This window comes from Delphinus delphis, chromosome 1 (genome assembly GCF_949987515.2).
Source record: "Delphinus delphis chromosome 1, mDelDel1.2, whole genome shotgun sequence".
NCBI lineage: Eukaryota > Metazoa > Chordata > Mammalia > Artiodactyla > Delphinidae > Delphinus > Delphinus delphis.
Window position 1 is genome coordinate 94217008 of NC_082683.1, and position 27086 is coordinate 94244093.

The window sequence follows — 27086 nt, forward strand, 5'->3', positions numbered from 1 at the left end:
AGCTTAGGCTTGGGGTCACACCAAACCCACTGAGCTCAGCGCTCCAACCACAGGTGTTTGCATTCTTACCACCCCTCCCCAAACCCCAGGCCAATTCCCAGAAGGAGGCTTTCAGTATCACAAGGGGTTTCAGGGTGAAGGTTCCAGCTTGCAAGCTGAAGCTATGCTAGCCACAGGGCACCAAGCAGCTTAGTGGGTCAGCCCACAATTTAGCAGACCCAACCCTACCTTGAACCTGAGGGTGCACTGGTACAATTCAACACTGCTGTCAGCCACCCTATACAGAGGGGCTTATTCCTTTCTTACCCCAAAAAGAATTTGGGAGTGTGTCTCTCATTTTTCCCTCTTTCTGTTTGTGGCACCACCATGTTTCCAATGTTGTAAAGTAAGAACAAAAATATATCTAATCAACACAGAGCTGATGTAAAGGGTAAAAGAGTTAACACACATAAAGGGCCCTACACTGAATAGACAGCCCAGAAACAAAGCCACATACCTATGGTCAATTAATCTTTCACAAAGGAGGCAAGAATATACAATGGGAAAAAGACAGTCTCTTCAGCAAGTGGTGCTGGGAAAGTTGGACGGCCACATGTAAATCAATGAAGTGAGAACACACCCTCTCACCACAAAATGGCTTAAAGACTTAAACGTAAGACATGACACCATAAAACTTCTAGAAGAGATCATAGACAAAACATTCTCTGACATAAATCATACCAATGTTTTCTTAGGTCAATCTCCCAAGGCAATAGAAACAAAAATAAATAAATGGGACCTAATCAAACTTACAAGATTCTCCACAGCAAAGGAAACCATAAACAAAATGAAAAGACAACCTACAGAATGGGAGAAAATATTTGCAAACGATGCAACTGACAAGGGTTTAATCTCCAAAATATACAAACAGCTCATACAACTCAACAACAACAAAAAAACAAACAACCCAATCCAACAATGGGCAGAAAACCTAAATAGACATTTCTCCAAAGAAGAAACATAAACGGCCAATAGGCACATGAAAAGATGCTCAACATCACTAATTATTAGAGAAATGCAAATCAAAACTACAGTGAGGTACCACCTCACACCAGTCAGAATGGCCATCATTAAAAACTCTACAAAGAACAAATGTTAGAGAGGATGTGGAGAAAAGGGAACCCTCCTACAGTGCTGGTGGGAATGTAAGTTGGTACAGCCACTATGGAGAACAGTATGGAGGTTCCTCAGAAAATTAAAAATAGAGCTACCATATGATCCATCAATCCTACCCCTAGACATATATCCAGACAAAACTCTAATTCAAAAAGATACATGGACCCCTATGTTCATAGAAGCACTATTTACAATAGCCAGGACATGGAAACAACCTAAATATCCACTGACAGATGAATGGATAAAGAAGATGTGGTATATATATATATAATGGAATACTACTCAGCCATAAAAAAGAATGAAATAATGCCATTTGCAGCAACATGGATGAAACTAGAGATTATCATACTAAGTGAAGTAAGTCAGAAAGAAAGACAAATACCTTATCACTTTTATGTAGAATTTAAAATATGACACAAATGAACCTATCTATGAAACAGAAACAGACTCATGGAGATAGAGAACAGACTTGTGGTTGCCAAGGGTAAGCGAGGTTGGGGAAGGGATGGAGTGGGAGGTTGGGGTTAGCAGATGTAAGCTATTACATATAGAATCGATAAACAACAAGGTCCTACTTGTTGTTTAGCACAGAGAACTATATTCAATATCCTATGATAAACCACAGTGGAAGAGAATATTAAAAAAAGAGGGTATATATGTATAACTGAATCACTTTGCTATACAACAGAAATTAACACAACACTGTAAATCAATTATACTCCAATAAAAAAAGGGGGGGGGTGTCTCTGCACTGTGCCTGACACATGATAAATCCAGAAGAAGTGGTAAATACTGTTATTTTATTTAAATGTTACAACAAACACTGTGAGGTAGATATGATGTCTCCATTTTGTGATTTCCTAACTGAGGCTCAGAAAAGTTCATGGCCAAGCTCATGAAGCTATTAATGGGCTGAGTTCTGATTTGACTCTTAAAGACTACCCAACCCTAAGGGATTTAGAAATTACTATGTAGGTTAGGAAGAGCAACTGAAATATCTTAAATCAGAAAATTACATCTCCAGCAGTAGTATCCTATCATAAGCTCAAAGGAGTCATTTATCTCACTTCAGCCCCAGCTCTAAATTATAATTCCTGGTCATGAATATCCTTCTTTCTTCCCCCCACTCCAAATCCTGTCTATCTCTGTAGTTTGGTCCTCACCTTTTCTTTAAGACTTTCCCAGATCACTGTAGCCCATATGATCTGTGCTTTATCTCAAATCGTGTGAAACTTACACTTTATTGTTACTCAGACGCTCTAGTCATTCTTTTATTCAACAACTATTTATTAAATGCCTAATATATATCAAGCACTGTGCTGGGGAAAGAAAGTGCATGGCCCCTGGCCTAAAGGTCCTTTCAAACTAGGATGAAGATAAAGACATAAAAAAGAAGTACATCTAATAAAGTATTCCCCAAAGGTATAAGATATGGTGGCAAATAAAGAAGAGATTGGTTGATCCTATAGTACAGGTGCGGGTGGAAGAAGGCATGAGAGCATGAAAAGAGAGCAACTGCCTGAGATCTGAGTCTTGAAAGATGAAAAGGTGTTCCCTGGCAGACCTCAGGAGGGACTAGGTCCCAGGCCAGTAAAGAACACTGTGATCAAAGGCCTAGAGGAATAAAGGAGCCAAGCATGTTCCGGCAGCTCCCAGGAATTCAGTCTGCTTGCAGCACTGGATATGGTCAAAAACGAGGCTGGACCTGGGCACGAGCCAGACTGTAGATGCCATCTGTGCCTTCTCTGGGAATCTGATCTTTTTCTGTGGGCACTGAGGGACCACTAAAGGACTGTACACAGATAACCAGATTATGTTTGCATGTTAGAAAGAAAACTGGCAGCCATGTTGTGGGGAGGTGGGAAGACAGGTGGGAAGACAGCTTTGGAGACCACTGCAACAGGCTAGGTAGAAGAGTCCGAAGATCTAAGCTAAGACAGTGACATCAGGAGTGAAAATAGGAGTCAAAATGAAAGATAAGTCCAACAAGAGAGAGGAATGCCATATTGGAAATGGGCAATTTAGAAAGGTCACCCTTGCAAAGCCCATTGGGAACTTGTAGGTGGCTATGCTGGCAGCCAGGAGACCAGTTAAGAGGCTAACGGTAGCTTAAAAGACATGATAGGGCTTCCCTGGTGGCGCAGTGGTTGAGAGTCCGCCTGCCGATGCAGGGGACACGGGTTCGTGCCCCGGTCCGGGAAGATCCCACATGCCACGGAGCGGCTGGGCCCGTGAGCCATGGCCGCTGAGCCTGCGTGTCCGGAGCCTGTGCTCCGCAACGGGAGAGGCCACAACAGTGAGAGGCCCGCGTACCGCAAAAAGAAAAGACATGATAAAGACTTCTCCATGTTTCCCCTCCTCTTGATTCCACATGACTGGTGTCATCACTGGGCAGGGTCTTAACCTCGCAAATGGTTTTCTGAATCAAAGGTGTCTGATACCTAAACTGAGCTTTTCTTATAGATGGTGAAAAGTAAATAGAAGTAAAGGACATAAAGTGAAGAAAAGCAGGGGAGGCAGAATGGAGTAAGCTGACAGGATCCTCAGGGTTTACTGGCTTCAGACCAAATGCTGGTCATACTGGGCAGATTTCAATAGCTAATCAGAGCCTGTTTCAACTATTTGGTTATCCCACAGGAATGTTTTCAGTCAACGACAATTTTTATTGACACGTTATTCCTTTTCCTTATAGTAACAAGATAACTATATTGTCCTGGGAAGGATGTACTTTTAAATAGCAATTCTGATAGACGAAGGCAAACACAAAACTCCTTTGAATTTAGGTTATTGCTGGACGAAAAAAAAAAATCTTTAATGAAAGATTTTAATATTATGCTATCAATATCCCTCTCTCAGAAATAAATGATGATGTGTGACAGCCTACCTTCAGGACAGTTGAAAAAAATCAATGATCTTTTTAAAATCTGAGCTCTGATATTTGCAAAGTGCTTTTGGTTCAGATGAGAAAAAGCAGTAGAGTAGTACACATTTAAATAGATAAATAAATCCATTTAAAAAAAAGAAAAAGAAGCTGCTCACAGAAGATAAACAAATCACTCCAAAGCAGATTTTATTAAACTCGACTCAGATCTGATCCTCACACGACGAGCCACAACTCTCCAGAAAGTCTCTCTGAGCTCTGATTGCAAAGGCACACAACACACATCCTTCCCACGGAGCAGTACTGACCGCTAACGGCCAGTTGGCTCACTTCAGTTTCCCCAGTTATGTCTCAGAACTGCCTTTGAAGAAGTCATTGAATAAAGTAATCAATCAATTCTCTATGTACTAATTCTCTGGCTTCTTGTGCTTTTAATATCAAAAAGGCTTCCTCAATAAAAACGAAGAGTAATCAAGTTTCCTGGATCATACACTATCTGTGCTTTTTGATCAAGGGTTCACAGTTAATTTCTTTGGCTTTGCAAGTTGATGTGTTCTACTGAATCAGCACAGACTATCAACCTGATTTCTTTATTGAGGTTTTGAGTGTAGGCAATGCCTTCATTTATAATTAAACTAATTACACTACTTTTGAGTATTACATTATCATCATTATAATTCCACAGATGGAACAAAGCCCACTTAGTGAATTTTCCTGATGGTTTACAGGATAAGTACGCAGAATTTAAAGTACATTATCATCGTTAGGGCATGAAAGCACCAATCTTCTCAGAGGGACCACATTATCATTGTCCAGTATGCGCATTCATGCACGTTCTTGGAAACACACACATATACACATACACACACACAGAGTAATAATGGTTTAATGTAATTTGGAGAAGCAGAAGAGAACAAGCACAAGAGGAAAATGTCATAACTGTTGTGCAGAAATAAAAGAGGATGAGATTCCACTATTATTTTTGTATCACAATTAGCTTCCACACTTCCCACACCTTCTTTTGCCTTTCACAAGCCTTCAACAAATTCAACAAAGAGACTGTACAGAGTCATACATAAGAGCGAATTTTCTAGTGGTGAAGGCAAAAAATAGATCACAAATATTCCTGTCTCCCTTTTAACTAGTGAATGAATTAAGTCCCAGAGAAGGAAAGAGTCTTGCCTGGGTCCCTTGGCAAAGTCAGTGGTTGGACTTGGATCCTGCCTTATCTATTTTCTCTTTGTCCAGCACTCTGAATTCCACCAAAATGTCCTCTCCTTTTGGTTCCTATTCTGTTTTTAGGATGATGAATATGATCTCCAAATTAATTCTCAGAATCTTTAAACCCTCATTACTATTCATCATTAACATTATCCTCAGATGCCTTACCTTTCCTCCAAATTATTAAAAATACTACTAAAGCATACTACTAAATTAATCATTAGGCATTTAACCTCTAAACACCTTTATGAAATCAGGTTTATTGGCAACTTTACATAAATGTGAATTCTCACTTTCCAAATGAATTTAAAAACCAATTGCAAATAGTCTACTAATAAACAATTAAAATTAATATTTGACTATTTCCCCCAATCAGTCAGATATTCAGATTGTCAATCTACCTAGTATATTCAAAATGGCCAGCTAGCCATATTTTAAATTAAACATAAGCCCATGGGATCTAGCCTTTGTGGGCTTTGCACGTTTAGACTTGTGTCAATATCAAGAGTCAATACAAACCTAATACTAAAACACTCAATCTCTTATGTTGAAATTTTATAAAACCAAGGTATCTCTTAAAGCATCAATACCCTTTTAGAATCATTTTTAAAACCCCAAATAAACTCAGTCTAAGGGGAGTTTCATTATAATTGAATATGGAATTGCAAGTTGGACTGTGCAACACATTAAACAATTAAACAAGCAAGAAGTTTAATTAAATTTCCAATTCACTTTGGGCTCACTCTGTCCTGCAATTATAATGTTTCATACTGGTGTCAAGTGTTCAGGAGTCAGAAGTGCCCTGATGAAAAGAAATCTGCAGTGTCAGTGGTGAGCAATGTATTAATGCCAAATAAACAGTGCGATAATGGGTCCCATTGCTGATATCCACTGGAGGATGGTTGAGTTTTCCTCTCTACCCCAAGTCCACAGGTCCCTAGATAGGGGATTCGCAGCTTTTCATGGTAAGGATATTGGGGAAAGAGGTACACTCGCCCATTTTATGAAAAAGGAACCCGCTGATAGAAGGTTTGCCTTGGAAGAAGAAGAATCGCCAGGAATTAAAGGACTTGGGATCTAGTCTAGTTCCTCTGTTTGCTACTCCTGTGGTTTGGGGCAAGTACCTCTGTAGACAACGTTACCCCGGGTCCAAATGGATACAAATTCTGAAGCCATCCAGTACATAGACATTTAAAGAAAAAAAAAAAAAAAAAAAAAACATAATCTGTTAATTGCTCTATCTATAAAATTGCTGAGGTTACAGGGTAATGGGTATTGCTCCTGACTTCTGTGGTTCCAAATGTATGGCTCTTTATTACACTGCCCTGAAGAAAAACCTTCACAAGGAGAGTCTCACGTCTATGTATTATGTACATACATAAATATGTATATGTAGAAATGTGCATAGGAGAAAAACACAAAACGTCCCTAAATCAGCTGTACTGAGGAAAAGGCTTAGCACAGAACTACTTATCAACCTGCACAAGTCTAATGCCACAAGCCAAAAGAATGCTGAGCTATATAACTAGATAAAAAAGTGTTTGCAAAACAAGAGACACTAATGCAAGCCTAGGGCTCAAAGTACAGAGTCATCATTGTCACCAAGCATCATTTTAATCTTGATACTTCCTATCTTGAAGGAGTTAGAACAGTTTCTAATTCATCATTCCTGGTCTCCGTGGTATGTGGAAAATCCATTAGGTTGCTCTACAGTGTTTCTTCTAGTAAATCAAAGCCCTGTAAAACAGTTTAGTTTTTTCTCAGTCTGAAAGATGTTTAGGTCATGATAATTAGAAAATGCAATTCAAACCCCGACCACAATTAAACAGGCGAGGAATAGTCTCGCCTTAGTAAACTGCGTATGACATCAGGTCTATTTTGTTATGTATGAAACACTAGTTCCAAGCCATCTAGTTTTAAAATGCATGGACAGCGACAGCTTTAATTTAAGATGCCGGTGTTCGATATGTCAAAGCTCAAATATTCTCTGAGAAGGAGCCTTAATGCATATATATTATTAATGTGCTATCAGAGAACAGATCCCTGAGTAGATTCTGACCAACGAGTCATTAGTCAAAGACTACATAAAGCAAATTTGGTGTACGATAATAGATGAGAGAATTTTATTTCTGGCTGCTCTTGCTATCCAGGGAGAAAAGAAACAAGGAAAAATACAGGAATTCTGCAGTTTAAGGTTGGAAGACAGAAAAACTGGGTTTAATAAAACATCAGGTTTATTCCTTACTAGCCATTGGGCAAGAAACTCTTTGGAGTAAAGAATGGGGAAGGCACATCCTAGGACATGGACCTGGTAGGCTGAAAGGAGCATGGCTGGGATCTCAACTCCATCATGAGCTGTGTGGCTCAGGCAGGTTATTTATATCTCTGTTCCTTAGTTTTCTTATTTGTACAAACAGAGATAACTGCCCCCCTCATGAGTTTTGGGAAGATTTACGAGACAAATATCAAAACCATATAGCATTGTGCTTGGAATAGAATGTTAATGTCAGAAAATGTTAATTCTCTTATGGGATCGATGCAAGGAAGGACTGAAAGAATAATAAATACAGAAGGTTTTTTTGTTTGTTTACTCTAACAAACTTTGTTAAATAAGACAGCATTATTTTTTATGAATTTTTAAATTTATGGAGCCCATTAATTTAGGGCATTTGTGACTTTTGAAATTACCATCCGTTTTTTTTTTTCAAAGGGCTGGCTGCTTTGTGTAGACAGTGATGTTACAAATATAAAGATGTGGATTGGACTAAACAATTAAACTAAACCCATTGACCACTGGAATATTCTAATCACTTCTGAGGCGGATAATCTGAGCTCCCAAATCTCAGTGTTTCCTCGGAGAAAGATGTTTAGAAGAAAGCCCGCTATTCTAATAAGCAACAGGTCAAACACATGGTCCAGATAACTTCAAATCTGGCTCTCCCCAGGAAGAAGAAGCTATTCAATGGTAGTCCAGTTTATCCTGAAGGAGAAAAATGACAGTGTTTTCACACTGCGTTCATACCTCCAGTGACTTACGTAACACACAGCCACTGCTACCTAAGTACTGGACGAAAACACACACACATATTGATTTAGAACTCAACTTAATCCACCTTGAGAACTGGCCAGGGCTTAGTCTCAGACCCTGAGCCTTCTCCTCCCCAATTCTTTTACCTGTAAAAAGGGAATTTAAACTTTGAGACTAAAATCACATAATGCAAATGCCATCAAATCAAATAAAATCAAGTCTTTGCATAAATCATACTAGGCTCAATCCTATGATAAGGTGACCAGAAATCTTGCTATTAATTAACTTGTAAATTAAGACAATTTATTTTACTCTAAGGAAATTCTTTGAAGCCCAAATCATCCTTACTGTTAATAATAGTCAATGCTGTTTATTATTTGATTCCATCAAGATAACCAACTCTTACCGCATCACTAAAAAATAAGTAGAAAGTAATTAAGTTCTAAATTATATTTTTCATCGAGTGTATGAATACACTACACATGAATACCTCTTGCTTATAAAACAAACTGATGGAAACTTTCATCTCTGGAGAACAATAGTAGGTATTCTTGCTATAAATGAGACAGCGTGGTGCAGGGGAAAAGCTCTGGACTGAGATTCAAGACCAGTCTCTTTTTCACTTACTAAGTGAAACACACACACAAAATACTTAATCTCTTCTCTCTTTTCTGACTCTATGTTAAAGATAATATCTCCCTGGCTATCTCACAAAACTCCTTAAGAATCAAATAAGGTATTATCCAAAAACACTTTGGAAACTATAAAGTACCATATAAGAGTAAAGAATTATCCCTATATGATACCAGACTCTAAATGCTCTAACATGAAGGAATTAAAACCTGAAATCTTCCTTATAATACTCAGAATCAAAAAAAAAAAATTGTCATGCACAATTCAGTCAGAAGTCCCCAAACTGATTTCTGAACACCTTGAAAATTAAAATTGTCTCATTTACCTTTTTGTGGGAATGATAGCAGCGAGCATCATACCTTGCCTATAATATTAGACTGACATTAAACATTCAATTTACCCATACCTTTATCTGATCGGATTAGTATTCTACTCAACTAGTTAACGAAAGAATTCTCCCAAAGTTTCTCTTCATTTATTCAAAGGGAAAGTATGTTTAAAACATGGACTTGGAGAAGAGCTATTCTCAAATATCTGAAGGGTTACCATATAGGGGAAAGAGTTAAGATGTCCTATTTGGGCCCAAGGAGGGATGTTAGGAAGTTATACTTGCATAGACATGTTTCAATTCATTATAAGGAAGAATTCTCTACAGTCAAAGCTAAACAAAGATGGAGCAAATAATTCCAGAGGTAGTAAGTTCCTCATCACAAGAGGCACTCAAGCACAGGCTACAATTAGAAAGAAGTTGTAGGAAAGGCTCAGGTGTTGGAATAAAGGAACATTAAACACCTCTTCAGAGTGTTTATGAGTTCATAAAACATTACAGTTTTTTTAAGATCTTGATTATCACAAACTGGCATTCAGAATAAACGGGAGAAAAACCACCTTGAACAAATTAATTTTTCTGAATTACGTATCAGTGGTAAATGATATTTTTCCTAATTATTTTAAGCAAAAAGTGCACATACTTAACCTACAACAGCTTACTTTTCCTAAATTAAAAGGAAAAGGCTTCAATGCAAATGCCTTCCTTAGATCCTCAGAGGGCCAATAACTCTTTACAAATTTGCCCGAGAGCATCGCATGCATTGGATTTTCCTATGTTCAAATGTCCAATTCCATTCTCCTTACATCAAAATAATGAGTGGTATAAACTATTTCATGTACCTTGCAATTTATCACTGTTTTGCATTGACATTATAATGCTGACTTGAAAATATAAGCCTTGTTAGAATGTAAACTCAGTGAGAGAAAAGAACTTGTCTTATTCATCATTATATTCTTAGTGCCTAGAATAGTTCCTGGGCATGTATGGGACGCTCAATACACAAAAAAATAAATGAATACAGATATATAATATTCAGTCTCATTCAGTAATTGTTTCAAGTATGACGTTCTTATCTCTTCAACCAGACTGCTACTGCTTACTATCCCATGAAGAAGAAAACTGAAGTTTCTCTCATTGTTCCCATTGTAAGGATGGCCAACATTCAACTGCAGCTTATTTTGTATTGTGTAGCCCAAAGTAACAATGCCTGTGACCGAACAATTTCTTATCAAGAAATATCTTAAAAGTAGTACATGTGACATTAACTGTAATATTAGGTTTAGACTTATAAATTAAAGCTTGCTTACTATTTTAGAATTCACTGATTATGTCATTTTCTTAGAGGAAACCATATATATAGTTGACTCACTACAACAAACGGTTCCAAAACAAACTATTCTTTGTGTTAACTTCTAAATAACCCAGACAAGCTGGAGAGAGCAGTGACCACAACTGCCCAGTTAAACTCTCCTGCTTGCACTGTTACTGTTCTCATATACGAAGAAGAAACACACACACACACACACACACACACACACAATGAATCAAAGGCTCTGTTATAAAAGCTCAGGGACACCAACACTAATTCAGCTGAATTTTATCTGCATTTATTTTTAACCAGAGTAACGCTTGTTTGCTGATGGAAGTTTTGATATCTATCCTTCATTCTTCCTTCTGCCTATGGCTTCTCCTTCCTTATAAGCATGCTCAGGAATGCCAGAAAAATGTCAAATAGGTATTAAATATAAGCTGAAAGAAAGGAGAGAGGTTGATCTCCACTAGGCAATAACAGAACAAGAATAGTATTTAATATTTACTAATGCTTTGTCATGCGTGAAATGCTTTTGCATGTTTCTGGATCAAACAGGCTACTGAAAAACTCCATTTTATGACAGCTGTGATTTTTCTGAGCACTGTCCCGTGTCCTACTTCCTTTTATTGCTGCCAGGAAACTGTGGTTTAGTTTCCTATACTGACTTAACTGCCAATTTTGAAAGGTTATAGACAATACATGAGATCCGGGGAGAGCTGTGCTGGCTTCAACTTGGGAGATTAACGTGAATAGGTCAGTAGCATGAGGCTCAGTGCAGCCTGGGGGGCGATGGATCGTGTCAGCATGGATTTCATATCCACAAACAAATTCTTCATATTAAAAACTGGTAGTGAAATCCTTTAAAGGAGAATGAATAAAAGGTTGTTTTTAGAGTGAATAATTTCTCCCAAAAAACAAAAAAGCATGTGGGCAGACAAACTCAGAGATGCTTTATGGATTGATACTTTGGTAATTGTGCCTGTAAGGTTACCAGTTTCCAAGTAGACACTGATGGGCTTTGGACACTGAAAAAATGCCAAAGCAGGTGTCACTGTAGTCAAATGTCACCCCACACACACACAGCTCATCCAGGAAGGCTCACTCTTGGACCAACTCTTGACACCACCATAGCCTTCCTTCACCCCTTCTAATGTTCCTCAGTGTGCTCTCCAAAGAGGGAATTTCAGAATAAACAACAGGCACAAGTGTCATTACTGGTAGGAAGAAAATGCTTCAAGAGCACAAAGAGCCATCACTGACTAGAAAACTATCCTTGCTGATGTGGTCGACTGTTGAGTAGAGACAAGTCTACCATGTTGTTGCTACTGGCCTGGATTCTTGGGGTCTCATAGTGCTTTCCAATAAACCCCATAATAAAACTTAATGAAACCAGATACCTGGATGGCATTTTTGATATTCAATTGGTCAGTACAAAATAATGCCAAATACATATAATTCATCCAGGTATTTTTGTTCTGGTTTTGGTGGAGTAGAGAACATTTTGAGGCTAAATCATCATGATGACCTAAACAGGAATTAGTGCTAGTGAGAAAATCACACTTCTACAAAAAGCCACAGCACGGCACCAGTAGAGCTGAGATCCTTCTGTGGCAACACATACTCACTACATTCCCTAGGCCTGAATCATCATCTCTCTGCTGTAAGACAAGGGTCGCTAACTACAGCCCACAGCCTATCTTACTGGAATATACCACACTCACTCATTTATGTATTATCTATGGAGGTATTCTTACTATGATAGACCTGAGTAGTTGTGACAGAAACCATAGGGTCCACAAAGCTGAAAATGTTTACTTTCTGGACGCTGTTCTAAGAGATGAAATTCACAGTCTCAACAGGTACTTATTTATATATTTGAGAAGATCCCAATGGATCTCCTAACGAAGAAAGCAAACAAGAGGAGGGAGAGGAAGGGAAAGGAAGAGGAGAGAGAAGCAGTAGTACCATTATCCTAGTAGTAGTGGCAGTAGTAGCCAGAGCAGCAGTAGTTTGGGCTTGCTATAGAATTCTCTGATTTAGCTTCATGTAGATATTGGGGGAATCTCCATCTAGGCAAAAATATAAATAAAGTCAGTCTATTTTTTTATTTATTTATGTACTTATTTATTTATTTAGCTGTGCCAGGTCTTAGCTGCGGCACACAGGTCTTCATTGCCATGTACAGGATCTTTAGTTGCAGCATGTGAACCCTTAGTTGAGGCATGCATGTGGGATCTAGTTCCCTGACCAGGGATTGAACCTGGGCCCCCTGTATTGGGAGCATAGAGTCTTAGCCACTGGACCACCAGGAAAGTCTCATAAAGTCAGTCTTTTAAATTTGCACAATAGAATGTCAAATCTGTTGCCAAACCTTTGATATCATAAACATGGGTCTCTCATCAAACAACAACAAGGACCACTTCTCTGGAGACACTCACCAGATTTTTTAACCCTGAATTGATGGGTAACACAACACAGCTTTATCCCTCCAAATCCCGGGATGGCTAGGGGAGGCACCCTCTCTCTGGCCTGACTAGCCACCCCCCAGAGGAGAAACAGTGAGGTCAGGTCCTGGTCCACTGCAGGGAGAAACATACGGTGGGGAGGGTCACACTCCAGGTGCCACTGAGGGTGTTAAGGAGACCAGGGAAATGGGAGAGGGAACAGGCACGTGAAATGAGTCTCCCTTGTGACGCCCATCAGTATCACAACATGTAGACAGTGATTGGACTTCAGGGGCAAAACAGAGAAGAAGCAGAGCCGCTCTTCTGAGTCTGACAGGTGGAAAAAAATTGAGCAGGTCAGGAATCGGGAGTGTGGACAGAGAGAAATATGAGGAAGTAGGTGGCTTTGAGCATCTCAGACCTTAGAACCAGTCTAAGTTCTATATCCCCTACATCTTCTAGAGGCAAGAGGTCCACGATTTGCATATTGTTCTGTAGTTTTTAGCAGAAGTATAGATTAGATCAATATTACTTGAAAGGATCTAGGTGATGTGAAAATTAGCCATCCTGCTTGGTTTTCTAAGTTCATCTAAGCATCGAGTAAGACTGCCCAAAAGAAACATACATAGATGGACAAAAAGAAACATAACCTGGAAGCATCAGGTAGGTGTCTACAAAGATGCCTTTAAAAAATTGCAACAACCTCATTTTTGAGGAATAATTTAAGAAAAATAATAATATATGACATCAACTTCTAGAACTTCAAAAAAATCTAATGTTGCTCGTGGAGAACATGTTTTTCTGTATCTCTTACTTAAGGATCCACGTTATAATGCCTTCTTATCATACTAGTGAAAGTTTCTTTCCCTCAAGGACTGTTGTATTATTTTGTGAGACAGTAAGAATTTCTTAATTCATCTTTTTTTTTTAAATTGACCTTACTGTCAGAAAACTTAGAGTAGAATTTCAGATTTATAATAAAAATATGATTATCTACTATGTGCCAGGCACTGTGCTAGGATTGATCATGCATGGGAATAGCATTGACAAGATCCCTGTCCTCCTGGTGTTTTTAGTGCACTGGGAGAATAGCCAAGAAATAGACAGCTAGATCTAATGGTAATGCCCTCAATCCAAGGGCCCAGGAAGCTTGGCCTTGGGGCATTAAAGGTATACACAGGGCAACCAAATAACCAAAAGGCAATTTTATTCTTTATTTAGCATTTCAAAGGACATCAAAAGGAATATAATTCAGAGTCTACAGAAATGCATTTCAAAAGTCCCTTTTCCCCTTTCCAAACCCCTCAGACCCCATAGCTATTCCAGAGCCTCACTCATACCAAAACCCAAAACTTTCTTTGCATTCCCAGACCCATGAAGCTTTCTTTTTCCCTTCTCCCAACATTATCTATGTATTCAATAGTTCAATTTAGCTTCTCTCCTAATAAGCAATAAAGAATCCTTACTCTTTTGGAGGAGAAAAGACAGGTAAAATAGAGTAGGCAAGTAATAGATTATCTTTAACAAGGAGGGGATTGTCGGGTCTCTAGAAGGCTATAAACACTAAACTTGGATAATTTTTGTCTGGCCATATAATTACAATTGTGAGAGAATACTAGGGAAGTGAGGTTACTCATTTAGCATTGTGGTCAGGAGAGATCTCTCTCACAAAGTGATATTTAAAGTCAAGATCAGTAGGATAAAGAACCAGCTACCCAAGGAGCAAGAGGAAAGACCATCTGGTAAGGAAAGCTCACGGTTGAATGCCTGAGGCCTGTGCATATTCTCCAAAAACTGAAATGCACTCAATCTAACTACGGCAAACAAGTGTGTGATGTGGCTGAAGAGATGGGTGGGATAAAACCATGCAGGGCCTTCTGAGGTCCTGGTAAGAATTTTGATATTATACGGAGTGCAGTAAATAGCCAACAAAGGGTCTTAAGTAGGGCAGGACACAGCAGATCACCCTGGATGCTTCTGGAAGAATGGAGGGGGCAGGGAATGCAGAAGCTAATCAAGATGTGGAAGGCTTAAACCAGGGACGTGAGGGTGAAGATTACAAGCAAGTGGTCAGATTTAATCTGCAGAGATTAGTGAGAAACTGATTCCATGTGGAGGGAAAAGGCAAATCTTGGCCCTCCATCTAATTACACTTGAATAGATGGGATTGGGAGGAAGAGACTATTTTCATAGAAATATCAAGAGTTCAGTCTTGAAATAAAATCCACTATATATTAACTGAACGCTATTATATTTAGAAGCTACAGTAATTAAATTCAATTGCAATAGCTCCCTCAGTGCTATATAGCCAGGGCTTCCAACAGTGTCTGGCAACAAAGCAAATGCTTAGTAAATATTGGGAGAATAAATGCAATTTCCTCTGATAATTACCCTTCTGGTATTCAGAATCTCTGAGAAATACCTTTAGATTAAAACAAATTATATTGGATAAAATATAATTTTATATTTTAAATGTGAAAAACATACTCTTTGCTTTCATATTCAAACTCCAGGAGGCTAATTCCAAGAAAATGTTCTTATCTAGTGGAGCCTGAGTCTACGGAGAATGCTTTGAAACATTGTTCTGTTTGACCTCTGATTATTTAAATTTTTCTTTTTAATTCTGTGGCATGTGTGCTTTCTATGGTGAGTGACCTCAAATTCCTTCTGGAAGTAAATGGGGAATAAATTAGAAAGCTACACTGTGGCTCAGATAAAACGTGATTTGTGAAGTTTCATGGCTGCATTCCCGCCCCTGCCTCACCCCACTTGGAGAGCGCTTCTTTTCAGGGGTTCATCCTAGGGAACGAAGCTCAGGGGCTGCCCCTCCAGATGACAAGGCAGCCTGGTCCCAGAGCCCCTCCCCAGCTCCAGAATTTCCATACTCCCTTTTCCTTGTCTTCTCCCCACTCCCACTAGTCTTAGCAGCTAACAGTATATGCTGGGCTCGTATTTTAGCAGACGTTAATGGTCTCTATGCTATTTTTCCTTAGGTAAGCCATGTGGCACTGTTCCTGGCGTGTGGCACACAGTGAAGAAATCTTGGTGTGGTAATAATGGTATATGCATCTTCAAGGGGGCTTTCTTTATTCAAGGGAGTAAATATAAAATGTTAGAATTTCAAGAATTGGGTGAAGTCAGTCAGAAGAAATTCCAGGCAAAAGGGCCTTTCAGTTCCCTTCAATAAATACTACAGAGGCTGGTTCAAAACCTGCCACTTGCTACCATACGCAATGCTTTTCTGCCCCTGTTCTACTTTTTCTTTCTCTAACTTTTCCTTTTAAAAATCTTATTATTCTATTACTCAATCTCTTTATTTTACCCAACTCTGACTTATTTCTAGAAAACTTAAGGACACTGTCTGATCCTCCAGGTCCTAGTCACAGTGAAAAAAAGAAAAAAAGAAACCTGATTTCAGTTTCAGATAACAGGATTTGAGTCCAGGTGCTTATTTAGCACCTTCCTGGTTAAAAAAATTGCTGGGAACTAAGATCCTGAACTCTATTGTAAATGTTATAGCACTGAACTTGTACAAATGTGCTGAAATACTCCTGCCATTGCTAGTTTCCTGAGCTATAAAATGGGTATGACGTGTTTATCAATTTAAATCTGACAGGAGAAAACATTAAAAACACTTGATTTAAGGGATTTGGGGGAAACACATCCATAGCTTCCTAACAATATTTTGAACATTGCTATGGGCAACGTTCACATCCACACTTTCCAACATCATTATGAAAACTAGCCTATGCTACTAAAATAACATTTGCCATCCTATTTCACAGATAACTAAATGGAATTGTGGGAAACAGGGACAAAAAGCCCTTTTGAAAATAAATAAGAATAAATGATGTGTATCAATTAGGCTTTTAAAGATATAAATATATTATTTAGAGTGGGATCCCCAGAACTATAGCTCTTGAACATTATTTGGCTCAAAGACTGTTCAAACAACCTCAGAGCAATCAGTCCTGCTACCACTTCTTCTCACAGGGAAAAAAGAAAAGAAGACATCCTTCTTCCTCCCCTATCCAAGTGGGTCACTGCTGCTTTTCTCTCTGTGAAGCCTTTCTTCCGGAGGTTTGCCAAGTTTATGTGATCCAATGCAGATAATGCTGGAAGTGGCTATGGCCAACGAAGGTCAGAGAATAGGGCTACTGAGTGGGGATGGGGGTGTGCTTGGGAAGGACAGAGGCTGAGATTTAGGTCACCTCTGGGGAGATCTGAGTTTACCGGATACTTACTGTTTATTGGTATTCATGCTTTTCTATGGTCCATTATAATAGTCTAAATTAAGAGCAGTATTCTAAACTCCTTAAAGGTGATTTGCAAGTTTTTTAAAATAAAAATGATCCAACCATCCTATAAACAGCAGAATTGCCATCTTCTGTAAATAGAACTGGCAAGCATTTCGTCAGTCTTAAAATATCACCTCCCTTGATTTCCTGCCCCCCTCCCACCCATGCCACCCTTTCCTTTTCAAAGGTCCTTAAAGCGACACTCCAGAATGCTCTAGGGGGACCTACAGGGCCCCTGTTAATGCCAAAGAGACCGGAAGAAGCTGGTCTGTGGCGAGACACAAGGCTTACTGTTTATCATGTATTGTCATGAATGCTGCAGGATTTCTCAGTCTTCTTTTTCTCTATGGCTTATAGACTAAGAGGACTTGAACTTTAAATAGTGGATAAAATAGCAAAATTTGAGCCATAGGCAAAGTCTTAAGCTTCAGGACTTAGATTATTCTACTTTCCTGAGCACAAGACAAGCAAGACCTGTCTCACAAAGCTGGAAGCAGGACTTTCCTGCATAACAAGCTTCAAAAGAGAAAGGAGGAAATAAAATAATGGGATATTCTGATGCTCGAATAAAATCCGACTTTTATTTTGCCTAATTTTAATTTACATGCCATACATGGCATAATCCCTGCTTCAAGAAGCCCTCAACTTTGACTTTGAGCAATTCTCAAAAAAGGGTACTTCCACCCTCTCACCATCTGCATGGGCAAGTCAGTGGAACTCTAAAATACAAACAGAGTTTAATGGATGTTTAGTTACATTGTTGAGGTGCTTGGATAAGGCTCAAAGATGAAGAACCCCACCCAGTTTCCCTGTGTGTGGTACAGCCATCTTTCCTGTGATGGAACAATTTAAAGCTACCCATACTCTTCCCTTATGTATATACCTATAAGGCAGCGACTGATAGCTGCATACAGCTACCCATTTCTCCTTTCTTCCATAATAGGAGAACCTTGATTCGTAGCCAAGCATATTCCTGCCCAGAATGAAGATGGCATTTCTTGGCTCCCTTGTCAGATGTGGCCACATGACTAAGTTCTGGTCAGTATTATGTAACAGAAGTTGTAGCATTTCTGCAAAGAATCCTTAAAAATGAGGATCACCTTCTGCTGCCTAGAATGTAGATTATATAGCTGGAGCTCCAGCAGCTATCTCGGACAACATGTGACCAACCTTGAGGACAGAAGCCATGCTGACAATGGCAGAGCAGGAAGATCTGAGCCTGGGTTCCTGGCAATACCCCAGAGAGCCCAACCCATCCCTTGTCTACCTACCCCAGATTCTCTTCCATGAAAAAGAGAGATAAGCATACATTTTGTTGAGTCTCTTGCATCCAGAGTTTAGCTGTTTGATTTATGGCAAGTGAACAGAATATTAAGTGATGCGCCTATCAATACAGTCCAAGGAGCCCACCCACTCTGGACAACAAATTTAACTTCCCTCCTCTGCAGAAATTCCTTCACTCATGTAAGGATCATATGAACAGAACCCGTAAGAAAATACCAGCCCGGCATCCTTCCCACAAGAGCAAAGGTGTGAGATCAGCTCTGCCTTTGCATATTATCAGCAACCCCAGCATCCTGTCACGCCAATCCCAACTGCTCAAGTCCAAATATTGCCTATCACTTGAAACCTCACTACAACAGCACACTAGGTTTATGCTGTAGCCCACAATTCATCAGAGACTGGGTGGGCGGAGGTCACCGACTTCCTCACTTGTGACCCAAACCAAAAAGGTCCCTGTAGAATAGCCATTTTATGGATGCATACAACTACTAAGGTCTTTTAATTATTATAATCAATAACAATAAATTTTAAAAACTACAATAGTATACTGGAAGATGTCCTCTGAATTTATAAGTCCCTATAGGTATATTAGGATCCTAAATACAAAACAATATTAATAATAGTGATAACAACAGACACCTCTTACAATTCTATACCGTATCATTGCTGTTGTACTATCTGGCCACCATTCTGCATGACACATATATCTGGAATTCAAAATATCATTATCCCTGTTTTAGAGGAGGAAACTGAGGCTCTGAGAGGTTAAACAAATTGGCTAAGACTATGCAGCCAGTCCATGGCAGGGGTTATTGCTGAACCCAGAATTGTCTATAAGCTTAAAACTATTTTAGCTGCACAATCGTATGTCTCAAAGTGCTAGAGAAAATAATCTAAGGAAAATCTCTATTTTTCTCCCCTCAGAACTACAATAAAATATTCTAATCCTATTTCCATTTTATATTAACATGAGCATTTCCAAAAACGAAGCAAAGGAGAAAGCAAACAAAAACTCTGACAGAATTTGTCTGCAAAAGGTAAATAATGCTAGAATACATATGAAGCAATCACAGAAGTGTTCTTTCTTAATTTCACCTTTTGCTAACAGTTTCAATTTCAGGGTGACCTATATGTTTCCATAACAAGGGTCATTATACACTTTTTAATCCATGAACCTCAAAACTGAAAAGAAACTCCTATAATGACATGTCCTTGTGTAATCACGTCTCTGTATGCATTCCTTTTCGAACATGTCTGATTTATTTCCCACCTCTTTGTTGAGTTTCCACTTTAATAAAAGGAAAAAAACACTGAGAGAAGTCAAGCCCTGAAAGCATTCATTGAATACGTCAAGCAATTTACCCAGAATTCAAACAATAAATGAGTTAAAAACAAACAGGAGGAACAAATCAATCTTTCTATTAAAAATAAGATATTTGCATGTATGTATGTACGTGTGTGTATGTGTTTGGGAGTATTTCTACTTAATTTAAAGATATATATAAAACATGGCAATTACATTAAAAGTTTATCATTAGAATAATTAATATTTTCGGGGGCTGCTAAAAGCTAAAGAATTAAAATATGCCCATGAGAAGAAAGTCAAACAGAAGGTTAGAGCTCCCTCTTTCTTTTTCTTGAAGAAATTCACCAAAACATCTCTCCCAGGAGACCAAAGTTATCAAGCTGACAGCCTCGTAGCATAGCACTCATGCTCAGAGCAAAGTGTTTTCACAGCCTCTGTACACATGCTACAAATATTAGAGTATGTTTATTGGTAGTTCATTGTTCATAAGAAACTTATGCAGTAGAAAAAAGCACTTTTAAAAGTAGAAATACTCACAAAGCCATTTCAAACTGTTCCAGCCACTTTTTCTTTAAATCTTTTGTTTTGCAATAAAATTCTAACCCATTTTGTCCTTGGATATGGATGAGGTAGAAGCCATAAGACCACTGTTAAAATTAATATTCCTCAGGTTAATAGGTATCATTGATTAATAACATCATGTTTCCAAATTCACTAACACACCACCATAATCATCCACAAACCACCCATAACATTATCATCAGACAAACTGTGAACAATCAAGACCACTGTAGTCAACTTCATATCTAGAACAATTGCTATGCCAAGTGCATTTTGCTGCCTTGATCATTAGGGCATTAGAGGGGATCATTATCACCTGTGGCACTGTCCAATTATTTCTCACAAAGGCTTGCTTCTAATTAATCTCTAGAAACAAAAACACCTGGATGGATAAGCGGCCTCTCACATTAATGTATTAGCATACTTTCCTTGAATAGTCAAAGTTATGAGTAAATTACAGTTATTCATTTCCAAGAATTTACCTTTTTATTTTCCTTATCAGTTGTAGGATTGTTGGCTATTTTGTACTGCTGAAGATCTATTATTTCCTTCATTTCATAGTTATCACCTTTCCTTTTACATACAATCACTGCCAAATCAAATAAGAAGATATGCCTGAGAGAGAGAGCGAGAGAGAGATTTATTTAAACGGTTTGGAAGCATGTGTATTAATTCTTCTCAGATAAAATTTAATTTATCCAGTGAGTTAAAGACAAAGGTAGTGTGCACATCGAAAGAATGAACTGTGTGTCCTGGCACTGCCCTTTACTAAATGAATCACCCTGCTGTGCCTCAGTTTTCACAGCTAAAAAATAGGCAAAATTATAATGAGAACAATATGCACAATGCAGAGTTACTGTCAGGAACAATGAAGCCCTAAAGTGTTGTTCGTGAGCTAGTACTTTCTTTCTTCCAGTTTAAAAGCTAAACATTGATGGAATAATATTAATGACAACAATAGCAGTTAACTTCTACTGATGTTACTAGGAGACAGACAGATTGTCTTGAGAAGCGTTCACCCCTTCCACAAAGATGACTCAATTTAAATCCCCAGGACCACCTCCTGAGGTACGTATTACTATCATATTCATTTTACTTGGGAGGAAGCTGAGGCTCAGAGAAGTTAGATAATTTTCTCAGGGTTACACTGGGATGCACAGCAGGATTCACTCTTGGGTCTACTTGTGGAACCTGCGCTTTTACCCTGTATGTTGCTCCTTGTGACTTAATGGACAACCTAAAACACAAATTGAGTGGTACATGACCCAAGTGTAAGCTAGAGAAATTATGGTTAAATTTACATGTTGATATTTCTCTTCTATCTTACTAAAAGCAATGTAATTGGGGGAAAAAAACAGACCTTATAATCCTATCATCCAATACCAATATTTGTATCTTTTCGAAAACTCTCAGTGATTAACATGCATACATTTTTTTAAAACAATAAGAAAGAGACATTCACGTAGCTCTATTACTTGCATCACTTTCAAAGCCTATTTTCCGGGAGAGGCTAAAAGGATGTGTGTCTCCAGGGAGCTACCTTTAGAGCCTGGGTATCAAGGTGGAAGCAAGAGCTGATGCTGCCCCCTACTGGTTGACTTTCTAGCTTCCAAAGTTTCCAGAAAATGGCCATTTCAACTAAATAAATCAGTTTACCACATAATTAGCTCAACTAATCTTTAAGGACTGCACCTACAAATTTCCCTCGAGAAAATCTCACTAAATGGCCTTCACTTGGACTTCCTTAGGACATGTTGTACCGTTTTTAGTTCTTTTAAAATGCATACCAAAAAATAAAATTAAACAATTGTGTTTTTATAGTAGCTGTCTATTATTGCTTTATTGCTACTCTCATCTTAATGTGTACTTTTTTTACTCTAGCTGACATTCTATATTTGTCTATTCCTTCTTAAGAACTCAAACTTAGGCAAATCAACAGATACCAGAACAAAGAGGGGAATACCTAACATATCTATATGAGAAATTAAAAAAACACAGATCGATCTGACCCCTTGTTTTTATTCCTTTATTTCACTCCTTTGTCCTGGAGGAACTGTTTTTAAGATTTTCGCAATCTCCTGATCCTAATAACTTATTTTGAAAATAAGTACCGATCCCTCTCACCTTTCTTGTTTTGTATGCTTGTCTAGAGTGGTTATTCGAATTTCACCATCTCCCTGAGGTCGTCCAAAAAGCAAAACTGGTTGGTTCTAAAATATAAAATGTGCATGTCTCAGTTTTTCATAATCACATAAAAACAGAAATTAACATTACTGAGGCTATTTGCTAGGCACAACTATCTTATAACAACTTTTATCATTTTACCTTTTAACACGCTTATTCTAAAAAGCTCAGGTCTGTACGATACACTTTCAAAAACAGCCTGTCCTTGGTCATCCCAGGAGGCATACTGAAGACATTAATTGATTTTACTTACACCTCTAACGGAGAAGTTAGCTACCAAAAGAGAGAATTAATTGGAAAAATGCAAATCACGAGGAAGTTACAACAACTAATATTTACTGAGCATCCACTGTGTGCTAGCCACTAGGTACAGGACAAAATGACATAGACTCTGCCCTCATGAAACATACTGCTCAGTGGGGGAGCAAATAGTCACAGAAGAATATAATTACAAACATGTGGTTGCCGTGATGGAAGAGCAGAGGAAGCATGCGTATCTGGGGGACCTAATTTGGTCTAGGGAGTCAAGGATGGCTTCCCTGAGCTAAGATCTTAAGAATGAAAATTTCTGACTGGATGATTAAAAATAATGAGTCATTTCCCCAGAGACAGAAAATAAAAAGTTTTAAGTATTTATGAACACCTACTCTACAAGGTGCTAAAGGAGAAGGAACTGACTGAAAATATCACGAACATCTATGAAATTACGTTCTAATAAAAAAAGATATGTAATGAATTAACTGTACTACAAGAAAGTATAAATGTAAATGTTTCTTATCTGTATTTTTTGCAGAAACAGAAAACTCCATCCTAAAACCCATATGGAATTGCAAGGGACCCTTAATAGGTAAAACGATCATAAAAAAGAACAGAGCTGGGATCTCACACTTCCTGATTTCAAAACTAATTACAAAACTATGGTAATCCAAACAGTGTAGAACTGGCATAAACACAGACTTCTAAACCAATGTAATACAACAGAACATCCAGAAATAAGCCTTCATATATATGGTCAAATGATTTTTTTTTTTTTTTTTTTTTTTTTTTTTTGTGGTACGCGGGCCTCTCACTGCTGTGGCCTCTCCCGTTGCAGAGCACAGGTTCCGGACGCGCAGGCTCAGCGGCCATGGCTCACGGGCCCAGCCGCTGCGCGGCATGTGGAATCTTCCCAGACCGGGGCACGAACCCGCGTCCCCTGTATCGGCAGGCGTACTCTCAACCACTGCGCCACCAGGGAAGCCCCTCAAATGATTTTTGACAAGAGTGCCAAGACCAATTCAGTGGGGGATAGGAGAGCCTTTTTAACAAAGGGTGCTGGGGGAAACTGGATATGCACAGGCAGAAGAATGAAGTTGGACCCTTACCTTATACTGTTTCCAAAAATTAACTCAAAATGGATCAAAGAGTTAAAACTACAAAACTTTCAGAAGAAAACATAGGGGAAAAGGTTTATGACATTGGATTCAGTAATGATTTTTTAGATAGGACACCAAAAGCACAGGCAACAAAAGAAAAGATCGATAAGGTGGACTTCATCAAAATTTAGAATTTTGCACAAATAACACTATTAACAGAGTGAAAAGGCAACTCACAGAATGGTACAAAATATGTGCAAACAAAAATGTGGTAAGTATTGATATCCAATAATTCATAAAGACAGAAAGTAGAACGGTGGTTGCCAGGGGCTGGGAAGAAGGGGGAATGAAGAGTTAGTGTTTAGTAGGTGGAGAGCTTCAGTCTTGCAGGATGAAAAGAGTTCTGGAGATGGATGGTGGTGACAGCTGCACAATATGAATGTATCTAACATCACAAAACTGTACACTTAAAAATGGCAAATTTAATATTTTATATATATTTTACCACAATATAAAAAAAATACAGCTGTCCAGGCAATGTGCTATGGAATTACAAAGAGAAGGAATTAGGGATTCTTTCAGATTAGGGAAAGAATTTTTTTTTAAATTGGACCTTGAAGAAATTTGATAGGAAGTAATGAAAAAAGATATTCTAGGCTTTGACAAGATTATAATCAAAGGCAGAACTATAAACGCAACTATGTGAAGAGGTAACCAGAGGCTACTGTGATTGGAAAGGTGGCAGATGAGGTCCTGAAAAGGGGAAGTAGCTGTATGTGTGGAAAGAAAGACAGACCAAAGACGTTTCAGAGGAAGAAGCAATAAAATTGCTCTACCAAGAAAAGCATCTTAAATCTATTCATTTATCTGTTTTCTCTCCCCACAGCTTTATCCAAGCCTCCATCAACTCTCTTGAAACGACCTCAATGATTTTCTGACTGGTCTGCCTGATGAAAGGGTTTTCATGACACTTAAATCAGACTGTGAAACCCTCTGGTAAGAACCGTTCACTAGCTTCCTACTGCAATCACTACAAAATCCCAACTCAGCACCTTGCCCTCCAAGGCTGTGGTGTGTAGTTCTCCTGCCCCCACTCCCCCACTTCAGAGCCCACCCTTCTTCCTTTCACTCTCAATTTCCAGCCTCTCTTGTCTTGCTGCTCCTTGAACAGCCCTGGCTCTTTCCCATTTCAGGGCATCTCACTTGCTATGGCTTCTGCCGGGAATCTTCTCTCTGCAGACCTTTGTGCCACTGGCTTCTTCTCATCCTTCAGGTTCAGGTGACAAATGTCTCAGAAGGACTTTTTCTGAGCACCTTATCTAAACTAGGACTCCCCTCACTATCCTCTGTTGCAGCAACCTGTTCACAGCATTCATCTCAATAGAGAGAGCATTTTTAGACTCTCTTTTTACTGTCTCCTCAACCATGAGAACATGTTGTTCATAGTTACAGCCCCGGGCCCAAGCAAAACGTCTGGCACACAGCAGTCACCCAGTAAATATACATAAAATGAATAAATTAACGGGACTCCACCATGGTTACGTATGGGGGTGAGGGAAGGAAAAGAAAAAAAAAAATGGGACTGCTGCAGGGAGAGGCATCACAGTGTGATTAAAGTGACAGGGACAAGCAATGGCAGAAAGTCCCTGGACGATGATGTATCACAGGTGCCACTGAACGTTCATCCCCGTGGATGCTGCCAAACAGAAGTCGGAAAAAACCTAGAACAACAGAAACTTGAAGGTAAACTTTTTTTTTTTTCCAAAAACAACTGCTAGAACATCCCCCAATTTGTGGGTTAGGGGAGCTGGATGGAATGATAATTACATACCAAATTTTCTATAGATAGCTGAAATTGTTTAATTTCACGAAGGGTCTCATTATCTCTTTTCACTTCATTCACATATTGTGCCAAGTCCTAAAGAATAAAGAAAAGGGGAGAAAAAGAAGGCAAGATAAGATTAGACAAGAGATGAGCACTGTTTGAAAGAAAACATCATTAATTTCATTAATAGTAGAAAGTTACCACTATAACTTTTCAATGACAATAAAATGAATACCTAATCGAAGCTGCATCTCAAAAGCAATTTAAAACTGTCTGGAGTACAGCTGGGAAGACTGAAGCCTTGTCATTTACCACACCCCTGAGAAGAGTAAGGATCAAACACAGAAACAAACAAAATATGCTGCCATGCAGAGCAACAAAAAGGAAACCAGGTCGGGAGCGTGTAAATTCTGAACACTGACCTTGAGAGAATCACACTTGAACTTGGGTTAGAATAAGGGCAATCATGAAGGATTAGCCGGGAGAAAAAAGTAACTAAAAGTTAGACAATGAATCTAGCAGGGCTGTTGTCTGCATCCAGTTAAGCATCTCAGTTCCTGAGAGGGTTCAGTCAGGGAAGCCAGGTCAATTTCAAAGAGTTAATAAAGGGAAGTGAAGGAGACGAGAGAAACCAGGGAGCGTGAAAATGAACTAAAGGGCACAAACAATGCTGGCCCTGTTTCTCCGTGTGCCTTCACCTATTTTAAAATGCCTTTTCTCAAATTTGAGGAAACATTAGCTAATCTTTCCATACTGTAACTAGCTATTTTTATGCTATGTGCTCCAGATTTTTCCTGTTTTCTGGGTTTTCTTTTTTCCCTACCCTCTTATATTTGTCTGCAACAGCAGGAACAGAACCCAGGCAAAAGCAGTTCCTAACTTTGTTCTAAATGAAAGCCCGACTTTTCATAGGATATATCTATAAACGATTTCTTTAAAAAGATTGGAAACTTGATATGATTTTTTTTTATAATAATAAATAATGATGGGCTGTTTCCTGACAGGGTACTAAAGTCAGCTAAACACAGAGCTAACACTGAAACTGGCACAAGGACACAGAGAAGTAATTATGCACTGCTCTGGGCAGAGTCACATTGGCATTTTGTTTTGACAACAAATATCTGTGTCTGTTTTAAGCTAGGGACAAATATTATTTCTTTCAAAAAGTCCGGCATAGCGTGGAAATCGGGGTTTTACAGATTCCCCAATATGTTCAAAAAGCCTGCCTTCACCTACTTCTAGTGCTTGATTTTCAGATTTACCTGAAA

At 38.7% G+C, this 27086-nt stretch overlaps 1 protein-coding gene across 1 annotated transcript in view; it reads right to left on the minus strand.

Annotated features, from left to right (window-relative positions):
• VAV3 (vav guanine nucleotide exchange factor 3) overlaps positions 1-27086 on the minus strand; it is a 395580-nt gene that overhangs the window by 167510 nt on the left and 200984 nt on the right. Inside the window, exons 12-15 of the mRNA XM_060026411.1 lie at positions 25825-25911; positions 22579-22664; positions 20937-21069; positions 20431-20540 (exon numbers count right to left, since the gene is read on the minus strand). Of these exons, the coding sequence (XP_059882394.1) occupies positions 20431-20540; positions 20937-21069; positions 22579-22664; positions 25825-25911 (416 nt within the window). The remainder of the gene's footprint in view (positions 1-20430; positions 20541-20936; positions 21070-22578; positions 22665-25824; positions 25912-27086) is intronic.